Source organism: Ursus americanus, chromosome X, assembly GCF_024610735.1.
Source record: "Ursus americanus isolate L20-20 chromosome X, mUrsAme1.1.p, whole genome shotgun sequence".
Classification (NCBI taxonomy): Eukaryota; Metazoa; Chordata; class Mammalia; order Carnivora; family Ursidae; genus Ursus; species Ursus americanus.
Window position 1 is genome coordinate 83,654,579 of NC_142164.1, and position 17,478 is coordinate 83,672,056.

At 46.4% G+C, this 17,478-nt stretch overlaps 1 protein-coding gene across 1 annotated transcript in view; it reads left to right on the forward strand.

The window, feature by feature from the left end:
* The window catches only part of SLC9A7 (solute carrier family 9 member A7), a 132,745-nt gene that overhangs the window by 93,766 nt on the left and 21,501 nt on the right, over positions 1–17,478 (forward strand). Inside the window, exons 13-14 of the mRNA XM_087860309.1 lie at positions 7,686–7,745; positions 12,015–12,078. Coding sequence (XP_087716435.1) covers positions 7,686–7,745; positions 12,015–12,078 — 124 coding nt within the window. The remainder of the gene's footprint in view (positions 1–7,685; positions 7,746–12,014; positions 12,079–17,478) is intronic.

Below are 17,478 nucleotides of genomic sequence, written 5' to 3' on the forward strand. Positions count from 1 at the left end.
CTGGAATTTAGGAGAAAACTGGAATTTGCAGAGAACAGTCTTCAACACGGCCCCCACCCCGCCCCCTCTACCGGGTCCCATCCAGGACTTTGGTTTTGATGGCAGGCAGGGATTCCTGGGCTTGGCCTCTGCCAGCTGCACCATTTCTGGGCTAGCAACTCTCAGCCTCACATCCTTGTGGGTCTGCAGAAGCTACGTGGGGCTGATGGGTGGCAGTCGCATAACAGCTAACACTTGTGTGATGCAGGCATTCCTATAGAGAAGCTACTACTATTATCTTCATCGTAGAGTGCACACAACCGAGGCACAGAGCAATAACTTGCCCAGGTCCCAGAGCTCGAGGTGGATGAGCCGGGATTTGGGCCCCCGCAGTGTTGCCCCATAGTCCGCGGTCTTAACTACTGTGCTCCATCTACCACCTGTGAGAAGGTTGACGGTGTTAGGGGCTGCCTCTGTGTCATGAAATTCGGGATGACCAGAACTTCGATGTCCTGGTTTGCATCCCAGGAGTTGGGTTAGGGAAACTAATTCATCACGGGAATATGAACCTAAAGAAAAAAATGAACAGATTTTTGGCTCTAAACCTGACACGTACAATAGTACCATCTTTGTTCTGTGTTAGAATGAGGATAAGAAAGGAGGCTTACCCTGAACGCTATTGAGAATCTTTAAGAATCTCGAGATTACAGGCGCCTGGGTGGCTCAGTCAGTTAAGCATCTGTCTTTGGCTCAGGTCAGGATCCCAGGGTCCTGGGATAGAGCCCCTCATCCAGCTCCCTGCTCAGCGGGGGGAGCCTGCTTCTCCCTCGCCCTCTGCCCCTCCCCCCACGCCCTGCTCATGCTTGTTCTCTCTCTCACATTCTCTCACGTAAATAAATAAAATCTTTTAAAAAAAAAAGAATCTCAAGATTGACCTCTGAGATTACTTTCTTTTTTTTTAAATTTATTTATTATTTATTTATTCGACAGAGAGACAGCCAGTGAGAGAGGGAACACAAGCAGGGGGAGTGGGAGAGGAAGAAGCAGGCTCCCAGCGGGGCAGGGAGCCCGATGGGGGGCTCGATCCCAGGACCCTGGGATCATGCCCCAGGCCAAAGGCAGACGCTTAATAACTGAGCCACCCAGGTGCCCTTCTGAGATTACTTTCTGCTCCTGTTTGTCTGGTCACTCAGTAGGCACCCTGGATGCTCAGAGCCTGATCAAATCATGTTTGTTTTGCATGCTAGGTTAGAAGCCCTCCCACACACTACACACAGGTACAGGACCAAATAATTTCCCCCTGAGAGGGGAGAGTTGACTTGTGACATTTTGTACTTCTGGTAACCCTGTTCAGAACTGGGTCATTGAAACTGTCCTATCCAGAACTGAGAGTGTGGGCAGCTTTCCCTGAGGCACACAAGCTATATACACAAATATAATAACTGTATTGTTGTGGAAATATTGATGTAACGTATAGATAGCACTTAGAACATAGCGGCTAGCGCACAGCGAGGGAGCAGGAAATGACTCTGTGTGTGACTGGGTAGAGGAGAGATCTAGTCTCTCCACATCCTTGCCAGCTTTCGGTGTTGCCACTATTTTTCATCGTAGTTGGTCTAATAGGTGTGGGGGGGATACCTCACTGGGGCCGTACTTTGCATTTCTCTAATGACTGATGATGTCGAACATCTCTCTCTTCGTGTGCTTGTTTGCCATGCATAGATCTTCTCTGGTGAAACACCTGTCCAAACTTTTTGTCTGTGTTCTAATCAGATCATTTGGGTCGTTTTTAATTGAGTTTTGAGAGTTCTTTATTATAGATACTAGTCTTCTGTCAGAGGTGTGCTTTGCAAATATTTTCTCCCAGGCTGCTGCTTGTCTTCTAATCCTTTTACTAGAGTTTGTCATAGAACAGAAGTTTCGATTTTGAGGGAGTGCCGTTTATCTTTTTTTTTCTTTTATGCATCGTGGCTTTGGCTTTACATCTGAGGACTCTGCACCAAGCCCTAGGTCCTGAAGATTGTCTTCTGTGTTATCTTCTGAAAGTTTTTTAGTTTTATGCTTGACGTTTAAGTCTGTGGTCCATTTTGGGTTAATTTTTATATAAGATGCAAGGTTTAGGTTGAGGTTTTATTTTATTTGCCTAAGACCCTCCAGTTGTTCTGGTGTTGTGATAAAAAGACTAGTCTTGGGGCGCCTGGGTGGCTCAGTCAGTTAAGCGTCTGCCTTCAGCTCAGGTCATGATCTCAGGGTTCTGGGATAGAGCCCCACGTCAGGCTCCCTGCTCAGTGGGGAGCCTGCTTCTCCCTCTCCTTCTGCCCCCCACCCCGCTCCTGCTCTCTCTCTCTCTCGGTCACTCTCTATCTCAAATAAATAAATAAAATCTTAAAAAAAAAACCTAGTCTTACTCCATTGAATTACTTTTGCTCCTTTGCCAAAAATTAGTTGGCTGTATACACGTGGGTCTGTTTCTGTTCTGCTCCATCGATGAATGCGTTCAGCCCTCCACCAGTACCACACCGTCCTGATAACTATAGTTACGTCATACACATTAACATCAGGTAGAGCAAGCCCTCCCACGTTACTCTTTTTCGAAATTGTCATAGCTATTCTAGTTCCTTTCCATATATATTTTAGAATAAGCTCATCTCTCTAAAAAAAAATCTCACTGGAATTTTCACAGGAATTGCATTCAACCTGTATTTGGGGAGAATTGCCATCCTTATTATGTTGTGTCTTTCATTTCATGAACGTGGCACGTTTCTTCATTTATTTGGATTGTCTTTGGTTTCCTTCATCACTGTTGTATGGTTTTCAGCATACAGTGCCTATACATGGTTTGTTAGATTTATATCGAAGTATTTCGTCTTTTTTGAGCAGTTACAAATATTATTCTGTCTTTAATTTCAGTTTCTATGTGTTCATTGTGAGGATATAGAAATACAGTTGGTTTTCGTATTTTGGGGGGGGGCAGAGGGAGGGAAAGAGAGAATCTTAAACAGGCTCTATGCCCAGCACGGAGCCTGATGCGGGGCTCAATCCCATGACCCTGAGATCATGACCTGAGCTGAACTCAGGAGCTGGATGCTTAACCGACTGAGCCACCCAGGCGCCCTGGTTTCTGTATGTTGATCTCGTATCCTGTGACCATGCTGCACTCATGTATTAGTTTTAGGAGGGTTTGGTTTTGTTTCGTTTTGTAACTTCTTTGGGATTTTCTACATAGACCATCATATCATTTGCAAACAGAGGCAGTTTTACTTCTTCCTTTCCAACCAGTGTACCTTTTATTTCCTTTTCTTGACTTACTGCTCTGGCTAGGACTGTCAGTACGATGTTGAGTAACAGTGACATGAGCTGACATCCTAGCCTTGTTTCCAGTGTTAAGGGGAAAGCATTCGGTCTTTCACCGATAAGTGTAATATTAGCTGTAAGGTTTTGTACATGTTCATCAACATCAAGTTGAGGGAATTTCCTTTTATTGCTAGGTTTTTGAGAGTTTTTGTTTTTATCATAAACAGGTGTTGAATTTTATCAAATGCTTTTTCTGTATCTATTGATATGATCGTATTTTTCTTGTTTAGCCTGTTAAAATGGTGGGTTACATTGATTAATTCTCTTTTCTTTTTCTTTTTTTTAGAGAGAGAGAGCACATACATAAGTGGGGGGGAGGGGCAGAGGGAGAGACAATCTCAAGCAGGCTCCACACCCAGCATGGAGCCCAATGCAAGACTCGATCTCGAGACCCTGAGATCATGACCTGAGCTGAAATCAGGAGTCAGACACTTAACCGACTGAGCCACCCAGGCACCCCCCTTTTCTAAGTTAATTTTCAAATATTGAACAAGCCTTACTTCCCTAAAACAAACCCCCCTTGGTTATGGTGTATAAATTTTTTATATATTGCTGAATTCTATTAGCTATTGTTTTGTTAAAGATTTTTGTGGTCTGTGTTCAGGAGAGATATTGGTTTACGGTTTTCTTTTTTTTTTTTTTTTGTACTGCCTTTGTCTATTTTTGGTATCAGAGTAATCTGGCCTCACAAGATGAGCTGGGACATGTTCCCTACTCTTCTGTTTTCTGGAAGACATTGTGTAGAATTGGTGTTAATTCATCTTGAAAGGTTAATGGAATTCTCCAGTAAAACCATCTGGTCCTGGAGACTTCTTTTTCAGGAGTTTTTACATTGTGAAGGCAATTTCCTTAATAGTTATAGGGTTGTTAAGATATCTCTTTCATGGGGCACCCAGGTGGCTCAGTCAAATAAGCATCCAACTCATGATTTCAGCTCATGTCATTGTCTCAAGGTCCTGGGATCGAGCCCATATTGGGCTCCCCACTCAGTGCGGAGTCTGCTTGAGATTCCCTCTCTCCCTCTCCCCCCACTTGCATGCTTTCTCCCTCTCTCTCAAGTAAATAAATAAATCTTTTAAAAAAGATTATCTGTTTCATACTGGGTGAATCGTGGTAGTTTGTGAAATTGGTCCATTTCACCTAAGTTGTCATGTTTATGTTGTTTGTAGCATTACCTTAGTATTCTTTTGATGTCTGTGAGATCTATAGTGACACTCCTTGTTTCATTCCTAATATTGGTAATTTGTATGTTCTCTATTTTTTTCTTTCAGTCCTGCCAGAGGTTTGTCAATTTTATTGATCTTTTCAAAGAACTAGCTTTTTATTTGACTGATTTTCCATAGTGTTTTTCTGGTTTCTAGCTCATTGATTTCTGCTCCTATCTTTATTCTTTCCTTCTTTCTGTCCAGCTCTTCCCAGACATCATAATAAAGCAAATAGGTAAACAATACATATGGTGTTAGTGTGTCACATTTTCCAGATATATATATCAACAGTGATCACATAAGTATAGAAACTGACATTTATAGAGATTTCGTGAAAAGAAATTCCCTCAGAAATAAAGTAATGAGATTCACTGGTTTTTCTGGCTTGTGGTTTCTGATGTTACTTCATGACCATGAATCATTTATGTGAACCAGGTTCTTATTCTAAATTGCTTCAGAAACCCCCTGAAGTTCAGTGTGGTGTTTTGACCTCTGAGACCTAAGTAGAATCAATACCTACCTGTTCCTTACTTCTCCAGGCTACTGACAGAGGCCCTTATGAGGTATCAAGTTGCTGCTCAGAAGTCAGAAGCCCAGGGTGGGATTCCGAGTTCCACCATAAATAATGAGGAGTTACTTGTGATTTTTAACCACGGCCAAGTTCTGGTCTGTGTATGAAATAAAAATGAATGTGACCCAAATCCAAAGCCTGGTCACTGCTTTCCAGAAATCCAGCGTATCTCTCTCAAGTTGCTATGTTGTGATTGATATTTTAAACACATGATAGCAAAGACGCTCAGATTGTTTTCTCTTAATGCACAGACTACGCATTTTTCTTAGTCCCTCGAGCAGGTGTTGTTATTCGCAAAGGACATAATTTGGGCGATTAAAAACAATGACCACAGGACAATTTCAGCAGAGGAGCCTTGTATGTGTCCAGAGCACATTTCTCTTTGTTGCCCCCAGCTCCAGGCGACACGCACATGAAGGTGGTGGTGATGGTGGGGGTGGAATGGCACATGCCCAGGCAGTCAGCTGAACAGGTGGCCTTCACAGCCCACCGTGCGGTCATGCAAACACGCAAGGACAAGGAAGAACACGCTGCTCAGTCTAATCCTGTTAGACTGAGAATTTACAGCAAAGCTCTTTGCCAGATAACTTGAAGAATAGAGGCAAGGAGAAGCCCTGAGCTCTTTATGTAATAGCATTCGTAACTGGATATTTTAAAAGAGTTTAAGGACGCCAGCCTGTTATCAAAGGGTAGATCCTGGGGCACCTGGGTGGCTCAGTTGGTTGGGTCTCTGACTCTTGGTTTTGGCCTGGATCACGATTTCAAGGTCACGGGGTCAAGCCCAGTGTCAGGCTCCGTACTCAGCACGAATCTGCTTGGGTTTCTCTCTCCCTCTCCTTCTGCCCCCTCCCCCTTCCTCTCTCATCCCCCTCTCAAATACATAAATAAACTTTTAAAGAGAAAAAGGGCGGATACTGTGAGGTGAAGAACTGGGGCTCTGGGGTCTAAAAGCCTCAGCTGCAGTCTTGGTTCCACCATTTTCTACCTTCGTGACCTTGGGCAACTTATTTAGCCTCTTCGACTCAGTTTCCTCACCAGTTTGAATGGGGACAATAGTGTAAGAATAAAATAAAAGTGATGATAAAGTAATGTGATAAAGAATTCTCTCATTAAACGTACCATCTGAAAAAAGAAATAAAGGTACCATCTGGCACACGGTAAGCATTTAGTATCTTTTAGCTTTTAAGTGTTACATATAATGCATATTATATATAATATAATATTGTTAAATTATCATTACTAATCATAGCATCAGTACCGCTACCATTGCTGTTATTATTATCAGTGAATCTTATGTTAATGGAGTCCAGCTTGCTTTTCTGGAATTTGCTACAATGTTTTACTGGTATGGTAAAATATGGAATATAGAGTCTGGTATAAGTCACATTCTGAGCATGTCCCTTGTTAAAGTACCATGTTAAGAAGCATATCTCGTTCTCACTTGCGTATTCCAGGGGATATCAGTAGCATGAGAAGTTGGGCATTGTCTAGCACAGTGTTTTTCTACCTTGTTCTTATCATTGTTCCCCCAAAAGGAGCCCTTCAAAAATGTTACCCGTAACCCCATTACCTTCCAGTGAAATTTTAATACCGCAGATCTACTGTATACTCGTTTATGTAGTATCACACTTTAGAGGGCTATAAACCATTGTAATATCTAAAACTTTTTGTCTCACAAGAACCAATCTTCACACTCACGGGGGCAATACCACTCCCAATTGAGGATACATGATTTAGTGCAGTTGTTCTTGGTTGAGGGCAATTTGCCACCTAGAGGCCATTTGGCAATGTCCGGACATATTTTGGGTTGCCTCAGCTGGGTAAGGGGGTGCTACTGGTATCTTGTAGGTCGAGGCCAGGGCCTGGAATGTCAACAGTGCCAAGATTATGGAACCCTGCTCTTAGTTTGATGGCAAAGTTCAAACGCACCCTGAATACAACCCAGAAATCGTTAAGGCAGGTGAAAATGGACCGCGTCAACTCCAAGGTGCAAGAGAAAGAGAATAGCGGAAGTTGGGTTAGAAGTTCCTGAAGGTCAAGAACCCGTGGACAACATGGTTTACTTGTGTCAGGGAAAAAAAAAGGCCATCTTTGTCTTCTTAAGTATTGTCGCTATTTTCAACAATATGGTGCTTTTTGCTGTTTCTGTCAAATATGTGTCAAAATATGTGTAGACACTTCAAATATGTGTCCAGTAACAACTTTGTTCTCCTTTTTTCGTATGGATGTACCTTGCTTTAGGAAACAGGTGAATTCCTGGAAAATTGTATAAATTCATCTTCCGTGAGCTGCACGTATTCCTCTGATTTCCTTACATTATATTTTGAGAGGCTGACCTTCATTCCCCATGGGTCCTCATTGGGCCTAGCTCCTAACATTGTTGCTTTAAATTTAAATGTAGTAGCCTCTCTGCCTCTCTGGGTTTTAGAGAATGGGGACAGTTGAAGAGAGGGTACGGATCTCTCTTCAGCGTGAGCCTGCCGAATCCTTGATGGGCATGGTCCAGGGCCTGTGCCCAGAGCTCCTGGGCCCCTGTGCTCCCCGTCACACTCACGCTCCCTTCTTCTGCTGCCCAGAGTTGGTGTCGAGGAGCCCTCCGAAGAGGACCAGAACGAGCGCCACTGGCAGTACTTCAGGTGACACGAGGAAATCCTCAGAAACAAATTAACCGGGCCTGGCTTTCCTCCTCCTTCTAACCTGACATGTTTCTCTTTCTGCTGTTTCGTCTCTTTCTTCCTTCCCGTGTGCGCCAACCCCCTGCCCCTTTCAGCAAAGGGGCAAGAGGTCAGCTCAAGTCTAACACGCTTTTCCCCCCTGTCTCTGGGTTGGTTGCTGTGTCGGTGTTCTTGAGATTCTGTTCTCTGTCCCCGCATATTGGACGATGTGTGTCAACACCAAAGCCGGAGTTGGCAAGTGTCTCCCCTCTTAGACCACTGACTTAGGGTCCAGAGCAGTCCGTTTTCAGAGCCGCAGATGCTTTGTCCACAAAGTCTTGTTTATAATCTAGTAAACAAGGCTTTTCACTCATAAAGAGAATTAGGATTTGCTGTGTCTGCCATGACTGGGGTAGGACTTACACCATCTGAATGAAGTACCAGTGCTCTTTGAGGAGTTTTTAAAGTATGTAATTGCGTACTCCTACCTTATGGTGAGTCAGAAGATACAAACACAGATAAAGACTCTTGTAATACAATTGAGTTCTCAGTGTCCAGCCAAGTTTATGGTTTGATTATGCTTAAGGGGGGGCGATGTGGGGCAAGCAGAACAAAGACTTTAATGTTTCTTTTGTCCTGTGTGCGTCTTTATCAGCACGCATTCTTCCCGACCTGAATCTCAGTGCTGGTAGATAGGTCATGCAGAGTAGGCTTGAGCTGTGCTCTTGCCGCTAGGAAAGCGCGTCCCTCTCTGAGGGCGGGGGAAAGGACAGCGACGCTCACCTCCGGGCACGGACACGGCGCTATCACCAGGCTCCAGGTATACCGTAAGGATGTGTATATAAGGAACAGAAGCTGTAAAGTTCCCTAGCTTCACACTTGTTTTCTTCTGTTTAAAACACACACACATTCACTTTAGGTAGCAGTTAAGTTGCAGAGGAAACCCTTTCTTTTGAAATATCCCACCTTCAGGAAGGGAGGTCCTTCGGGCAAGGTACAAGTTATTACCCTTGGGACATGGGAGAATTCAGACTGCGATCTGGTGGTCAGGGTTTTACATGAAGGTGTGTGTCTCGTATTCCTGCAATTATTTAGGGCCTCAGCCATTCACATTTTTGAAAAATTATCGATTAAAGTAGAACAGTTCTAAAATTCCTGAGGTTTCATGGCGTTTTAGATGGCAGCTAATCAGAATGTACTTATTGTCATAGCAGAAGAGAAATTATTCGTGCTCTTTTTATATTTTTTCATTCCAGAATGAGCACGTTAGTTTGATTGCTTTATTTTCTCACTTGGCGTGAAACTGAATGAAATGTAAAAGCAACAATTGTCATATTAGCCGCATTTCAACTGCTCAGTGGCTGGCCACATGTGGCTTGTGGCTAGCACATTGGACAGCGCCGATCTAGACAGTTGCAGAAAGTTCTGGACAGCGTGGACCTAGAGTCATTCTCAAGTTCCCCTAGACAAAATGCTGAACATTGTGAGTTTGAGATGAGGTTCGGGTGGCCCTACTTTTGTGAGTGTATCAAGTTATTTCAGTGTTTTGGGCTTTGTTGTGTTGAATTCTGGCCTGGCCGTACGGGCCCAAGATAAATAGATGAGTTCCACTGTCATTGCCAGAACTTGGATGAAAATAGTCACAACCTAGTCTTCATAAGCAGTTCTTGTTGAACAGAATTTAAGTCTTGTTAAACAAGGTTTTTTTTTTTTCTCTTAATAGAGATTACTTAGAAGAATAGAGGAGGCTAAGTTTCGTTTGGCAGCTTTTATCACGTTTGGTTTTATTTTCATTATTGTAATACAGGGCATCCTTAACCTTTTCTCCTACCTACAGTCTTCCTGATTTCATCTCGGACGGTAAAGTCAACTTGTTTTCATCTTTGCTAAGAAGGAAGCCATTTACAAAGGCTAATTACACCTATTTCAAAATTCACAGTATAGAAAGGAGAGATCGTTAGTGGCAGACCTGGACTGCTGTATTCTTGGCCATACTTTGCTTCATGCCCTTCAGATCACATAATCTCATTGCTTCTGCCCCATGGTCTGGCCAGGCCTTGTGGTTGGGCTGAGGGCTGCTGTGTCCCCTGGCATGCCAGTAGGCTGTCCGAGAAACACCAGGGTAACGGGCGCTCTGGGTCTGCACTGGGGCGCTCATCTGAGTAAACGAGTCTGCCATGAAGGGGCTTTGTGCTGCTGTAGAACCCACGGAACAGGGCCTAAGGTTAGATTCCTAGCTGTTGATCTTACAAATGCTCACCAAACGACCACACAGAGGACTCTTCTCTGGGGAATGTGTGCTAAGAGTCTCTGAAATGGGTGAGGGCTCAAAATCAAGAGCTAGGAATTCCATATGTGACCTCTCCTCTAACACTTTGGTACATTAGACACATTGGGTGCATTGAGGCTCTGGTGTGACTTTTTGGGGGGGCAGCCCTGAGAGGTCCCTGAATTGGATGGATTTCATGTCAAGAAAATCTCTGTGGGATTTGTTGTTCAAAGATCCCCAAATAATGTCCTGTTATGAGGACAAGCCTCCAACCCTCAGAATCGCCAGCCTGGAAGCAGCCCCTAGACACACAGCAAAGTCCATCGAACTCCTACAAAGATCCTACCAAACCCCAGGCCCGTAGAGAGGAAAGCTGGTGTCAGGTACACTAGATTTTAACTAGAACAGTACCTGGCATAATAGATACTCAATAAATATTTGCTGAATACATAAACTCATCTTTTGGGTTTAAACTTTGCCTTCAGCAACATACGGGATATCTGTTCCCTTTCCCTCCCTGGTTGCCTCTTTCCAGGGACGCACAGCTTGGGTTAGTACTTGACAACCCTGCACTAAGACAGGGTAGAGTCTGGCTTTGAGAGGGTGGGCACATCTGTGTTGTCTTCTGTTTTCCTTTTCTATTAGTCTCTCTTTTCAAGAAATAACCTGGGCATCACGGGTGGGAAAGAGAGAGGGAGAGGAAGAAAAGTAAGGTGCACACACATGAGGTTTTGTAGTCCACTGTCCACTCATTGGAGTCGGCACCCCAGTACCAGACTGCAAAGACCCTTGGTTGACGCCATTCAGCACCTCCCTTCGAGCTCGAGTCAGACCTGCCAGGAATCATGTTCTCAGTTTATAGTTCTTTGCAGCACTAGAGGGAGCGTGGGAAGACAGAGAATTTTCCTGGCCTCTTTTTTTTAAGATTTTTTATTTATTTATTTGACAGAGAGAGACAGCCAGCGAGAGAGGGAACACAAGCAGGGGGAGTGGGAGAGGAAGAAGCAGGCTCCTAGTGGAAGAGCCTGATGTGGGACTCGATCCCGTAACGCCGGGACCACGCCCTGAGCCGAAGGCAGACGCTTAACCGCTGTGCCACCCAGGTGCCCCTCCTGGCCTCTTTCTTTTCTCCTCCACCCCCCTGGGATCAAGGTCACAGTTCTCCGCCTCAGAGCGAGGAAGGTACAGGGATAAAGAATTACCAGGTGCACAAAACAACAGTTGCTGTGTTACTAAACCAGGACAACTGCTCTAGTAAAAACATGGGATTTGTTGTAAGTAGATTTTGCCACTTTGCTTTTTCTTTCTGTCTTCAGTTGTTGATCTTAAAAGTGTCACTTCGGCTGTGGGAAGACATGGGGGCACCAGGATAAAACGTTAATGATATGCGTGCTCGGGTATTCAGGGGACGTGGACTGATGTCTGCAACTTTATTTGAATGCATCTAAAAATTAAGATGGATGATAGAGAAGTGGATAGATACAAAGAAACTCCAGCAAAATATTAACGGTAGAGTCTCGGTGGCGGGTATACACAGGTGTTCACTATAAAGTCTGGCACCGCCCTGGACATAGGAAAAATGGCGGAACAGAATTTTAGGGAATTAAAAGCAGGTCAGGGCAGACGTGAGGAAGCAGCAGAAAGGAAAAGGCGTGGGGCAGCAAGACCCACGTTTGGCTAACTGGGACCTCCTGGCGCAGGAAGGCAGAGGGACAGTTGCCAGCCGGCGCCGTTCCCCAGCGGCCTTACATAAGGTGTAAGCACACAGTGCCACTTGCCTCTCCTGCCCCCCGGGATGTGACATGGAACATGACCTCTTTCTCACGACTTTTGCATGACAGCCTTCCTCTTCTTCTAGCTAACTATTCCTTCCGCTTCCGGAAGATGGTCAGCCTCTTGGCTACTTTCAGCCAGCGTGGCTGCCATGGTCCAAGCTAATACTCTCCATTGTTCTCCTTGTCTTTCTCCCTGGTGGCTTACAGAGTTGGTGTGGACCCAGATCAAGACCCACCACCCAACAATGACAGCTTTCAAGTCTTACAAGGGGTAAGTCACAAGAGATGCTTCTTCCAGGGGAAGACACCGTTAAAAAAGAGCTAAAATGTACCGAGCACTTACTATAGGCCAGGCATCTTTACGTGGATTCCCTCACCGTGAGCTTGACAACAACCTTATGAGGTAGGTACTGTTATCCCCATTTGACAGATTTAGAAGCTGATGTTTGAGAGTCTCAGGTGAGTCACGTACGGTCAAAGGGTTAGAAAGTGGCAAAGCCGGGGTTTGACCCCAGAGTCAACGTTCTTAAAACAACATATTAAGGGGTCAGGCTGGCCAGGAAGAATGACCGCCTGCCTTCCAGGGATGGATAGACTGGATACGTTGGTGACTGGCTCACTGTCACTGGGTCAGAGTCTGTCAGCGGTGCCCAAGCAGGGGAAGGAGAGAGATGGGGGTCTCTCTGGCCCAGAGAAGTCTGAGGAAGAGAGGAAGGACGTGGCTGATTACAGGCCCTCCCATCCCTCCAGGGCCTGCGATCCTCTAGGGCCGAGTCCCCCTCAAGCTCAGGAATGGTGGAGCAGGGGTCCCCGCCCCCACCCCCACTCCTGTCCCCACCCCCACCCCCAAGGGCTGAAGGTCACTGCAAGGCACACTGTGAGGGCTTAGGCAGGGTGGTGGCAGCAGTGACAGCCTGGACCAGAGTGCTGGGGAGGGAAGCTCTAGAGGCTGTGATCAGAGGAGCCCCGTGGCAACATCAAGCGTGACATGTGGGGAAGAGTCCCCACTGCTGTGGACAATCTTAACGGAGTCCACGGGGCAGAGAGGAGCGCTGCGGCCTGCGGTTTTGCCATCTGTTCCCGTTCCTGTTGCTGCACAAACGGCACCAAACAGAGGAAAGTGAGCAACAGTTTCTTTCACTCACGGATCCTCTAGGTCAGGAATTTGGAAAGGGCATAATAGGGGCAGCTTGCCTTTGCTCCGAGCAGAAAGCTGGGGGCTGGCATCGTCCAAAGACTCCTTCGCTCATATGTCTGGCACCTGGGCCGGGAGGACCCAAAGACAAGACAGCCAACTGGAATGCCCATGCAGGGCTCCTCCATGTGGCCTGGGGGCGTTGGACTTCTTTCCGGATGACTCAGGGTCCCCAAAGCCAGCACCGCAGCAAGAAGGCGGAAGCTGCGTCGCCTTCTCTGGCCTGGCCTTGAAAGTCTCAGGGCATCGCCTCTGTGATTTGCTGGTGGTCACACCGAATTGCCCTAGCCAGCCAGATCCAACAGGAGGACAGAGAGACCATAACCTCATTATGGGAAGAGCACGAATGAAGCGGCAGACATGAGTTTGAGCTGCCACCTGACCCTTGCTATGTTCCCAGGTTTGCTCCTTCCCGAGGCCGGCATTTCCTGGACAGGCAGGGTGGGAGAGACAGGGGTTATGCTAAGAGCAGAAGTCCGGAACCAGAATGTTAGTAATGGGGCCTCAGGAGTGAAGAACTCTTTTGTGCAGGATGGCCTCCCCAGTGCTGAGCACAGTGCCTGACAGCTGGGGGGGCTCGATAGGTATCTGACGGGTGGACAGGGCAACAGGACAAGCGACAGCGCGGTGGAAAGCCTTGCTGACCGCACGCACGTGTCCTCCGGGAGACTGTGTCGGGTGTTTCTTTTTCTCCAGTCAGCTTTGAATCGCACTCCGTCCTAAATCCAGTCTACATATTTCAGATGCCAGAGGACCTTCTAGATCACTCTAGCCCCCGAATCAGATTGAGCAAGTGTCGAGAACGGTGAGGCTGAGCGGGGCCAGGGAGTGCCACTACGGCTTTTCCTGATTTCTTTCTCTTTGACTGTGGTTACTTGTTGGTGGTAATGCCCTGTAAGGGACACAAAGCCGCAACCTCGGAAAGAGCAGGACATTTTAGGAAGAGTTTTCAATGAGCTTCATTGAGATGACAGGATGCCCACTTTCATGGTGCTCCAGAGGGGCGCCCGGCCGGCTCAGTCAAAGAGCCCACAACTCTTGATCATGGGGTTGTGTGTTCGGGCCCCATGTTGGGTGTAGAGATTACTGAAAAATAAAATATTAACACAGTAATAATGGTGCCCCGGAAGACCTTTGAGATTATATTAGAAGCGGCCACTGTGTTGGGAACCTGTGGTTTCCATGAGAAATTCTTTTTGAAAAGTTGCCATTGGACTCTGGCTTGAAGTAAGGAGTTTAGAAACCAGGGGTTCGGGAATTGTGCACCTGGAAGCTAATTTAGAGTCTAACAGGGAGATCTTGAAACTCACCCTGAGAAAACCTGAGTGAAGTGTCTTTATTTCACTGGAAGGAAAAGAAGGGCTCTGGTAGGATACGCCTGCCCTACTCCAAAGCTTCCTCCTGGGACCGCAGCTGGTCCAGATGAATTTTGTAAGAAAAACTGGCTAATTCCAGCTGGATAGCCAGGGTTTGGGCGGATTACATCTTGTCAGTTCCAGACCAGTCAATCACCCCCAGCCCCTTTGCTGTTGGTTTGTTGGTGTGTGGGTTTGTTGGTTTTTAATTGCTCCTGCCTCTGGATTTAAGCACCTGGAAAAGGAAAAGCATGAAATGGTTTGGTCGCTTTCCTGTAGCCGAACTCACCATCCATCTCATAAGAACTTCACATGGAGGCACTGGGCTTGTCACTAGACTCAGTCACAAGCTTGCTGTCACTGTTCCATGGAAATGTTTGAGAAAGCAGTGGGTCCTGAGTGCTAAGCGTTCGGGCAGTGCATTTCGTCTGTGCAGTGACAGCTAAAACAGTGCTCCCTGCCCCAGACGAGACAAGTTTCTGAAACCTCCCTAGGTGGGCCTGGAGGGCCCATCAGTGTCCCTCATGGCTCCCTGGAGGGCCCTTTGGGCCAGTAGTGAGTGGGCAGCTGGTGGTGACTTCTGCCGCACTCCCAGTGGCACCCGGTGGCCGGCCTTAGCCAGGAGCTGTCACGGCTTCCCCTTAACCCCCCCCTTCCAAGCCTCACACACAGTCATGCAGAGGGCCCTCGGAACCAGTTCCACTGGCATTGTGAAAGTCTTTCAAGATTGCTGTCAGACTGGGGGCGGAGGAAGGTGACCTTTAAGCTTGGTTTCTCAGGGCACCTTCTTAAAAAAGATTCATGCCCTTGTACTTAAAGGGCCTTACTCTCTCAGTCCTCCTGGCCTGACCTTCTCGGTCCAGTGAGCCACTAACAGCAGGGCTGGGAGCACTCAGTGGTCATGAGCAATAATAAAACAGAGAAATAAATGGGCTTCTCATTTTTGGGTAAAATCCTGGGTTCTTGCAGTTTTCCCTGAAATGGATCCAGGTCACACGCTCAGTGATGTCATGAAACTGAAATCATAAATGGGGAAAGTCCAGATGTTTGTTCCCCATCAGAAAAGAAAGGGCAGTTCTCTTTACCTCATTTTCTAACTGAGCTCCCTAAAAACAAACAGGAAAGTGACATTTGATGGGAATGAATTTCTTAGGACAGCATGATTTTCCTCACTGGTTCTAGAAGCCCAAGAGTTATGGCTAAGAGCTACAGAATATTAGCTCATGTGGGAGAAGGAAAGGAGCATTTGGCTAGAACTTCTGGCTTTCTGTGAGGGAAGCATAAGAATATTGTGGGCAGACTCAGCTTCACTTCCCTGGCAAGTTTGACTCATTAGAACAAAACAAAACAAAAAACTCAGTTGCTTTGTTTCTCCAGAGGTCTTGGTGACTTTGCAACCAAAACAAAAACAAGCCCAGCTGGAGGCAAGCTGCCTGGGCTTGGGGGTGGCCTCCCACCCCATTCAAGGGGGACCTTTTCATGCCAGACGGAGACATCATTCACTTCCTTCCACAAGAAGAGCACTCATTGATACGGCTGCTTCTGAGTAGCTAGGAGCACGAATCCAAATTTATCCTGGCTTTATCAACTCAGCAGGACAGGGTCACAAGCAGAATATTAGTGGCATGTGGAGAAAAGGACACCACTGGGCTTGTGTTATGTGTGTGTGTGTGTGTGCGCGCGCACACACACAGAAAATCAGCTGTTCATAGTTGCCTTGACATGAAACTTTCTGGGTCCTTCCCCAGTTTTCCTCCAGACTGAAATCTGATACCCAGTCATTTAAATCTTTGACTTCAAACAGTTGCTGAAGGGGCTTTTCTCAAATTCCTCCTCTTTGCCCCCCCCCACTACCCTTTTCTTTTTTGTTCTTCTGATCCCCCCCCCCCAGCACTTGGTCCCTGACTTTTTTGGCTCTTCTTCTTTTTTTTCCTTAGAATTTCCACATTCACATTAATTTATTCATTCATTTGACAAATACTTACTGAGCACCTGTTATATTTCGGACAATCGTTCAGGCCCTGGGGATACATCTGTGAACAAGGCACCTGAACCTCCATCCTTAAGGGTGTGGTGACAGTGTGATGAAGGGGATGGGTAAGGGCGGAGAGTGCCAGAAGTGAAATCAGCAGATCTGTCCTTGCCGCTCCAAGTGTCCCCACGGACCAGCAGCCTGGGCATTACCAGAGAGCTTCTAAAAATGCAGACTGTCAGGCCCCACCTAGACCCACTGACTCTGAACCCGCATTTTAATGGGGTTCCCAGGAGGGTCGTGTGCCCATTCACAATTTGAAAACCCCCGGAGTAGGCATTGTGGAGCTCTTGATTCCCTGTTTTTAAAACCTGCTATTCCTCTTGTGAGAGTCGTTGGTGCCACCCATCCCAGGGACAAGAAAAAGGCACAAATTGGGTCACATCACTAATTTGCTCTTTTGCTCTGCTTTAGATTTCTAGGGCCGCCGTAACAAATTCCCACAGACTCGGTGGCTTAAGACACCAATCTTATATTCTTTAGGTTAAAAGTTTGGTGGGCTCTGCCGGTTCCTCTGTTTCAAGGCCAAAATCAAGGTGTCAGTGGGGTTGGGCTCTGGGGGAGAACCCATTGCCAGGCTCATTCTGGTTGTTGGGTAGAATTCAGTTATGTGGTTGTAGGACTAAACTCCTATTTCCTTGCTGACCGTTGGCCCAGGGTCAAGCTCCAGTCCTAGAAGCACCTGCATTTCCTGGTTCATGCCCTCCCCCCGCCCCGCCCCATCTTCAAAGTCGGCAATAGTAGGGCGAGTCCCTGTCACACTTTGTATCTTTCCTGCCTCTTCTTCCACTGCAACTCTCTGACTCTTTTGCCCTCCTTGTCTACTTTTAAGGGCCTGTGTGCTTGCATCGGGCCCCCTGGAAAACCTTAAGTCCATCTACAAAACGCCTTTGGCCATGTAACATAACATACAGGCTCCTGGGATTAGGACATAGAAATCTTTGTGGTGGGGGGGAGGGGAAGTATTCTGCTCCATGTCTGAAAAAAACCATAAGCTGTTCTCATTACTATAATGACCTAAACTTTGAAAATTTGTATCTTTTAACAATAAGAATGGAATGAAATGTAACTCTGCCCAGAATGCATTAT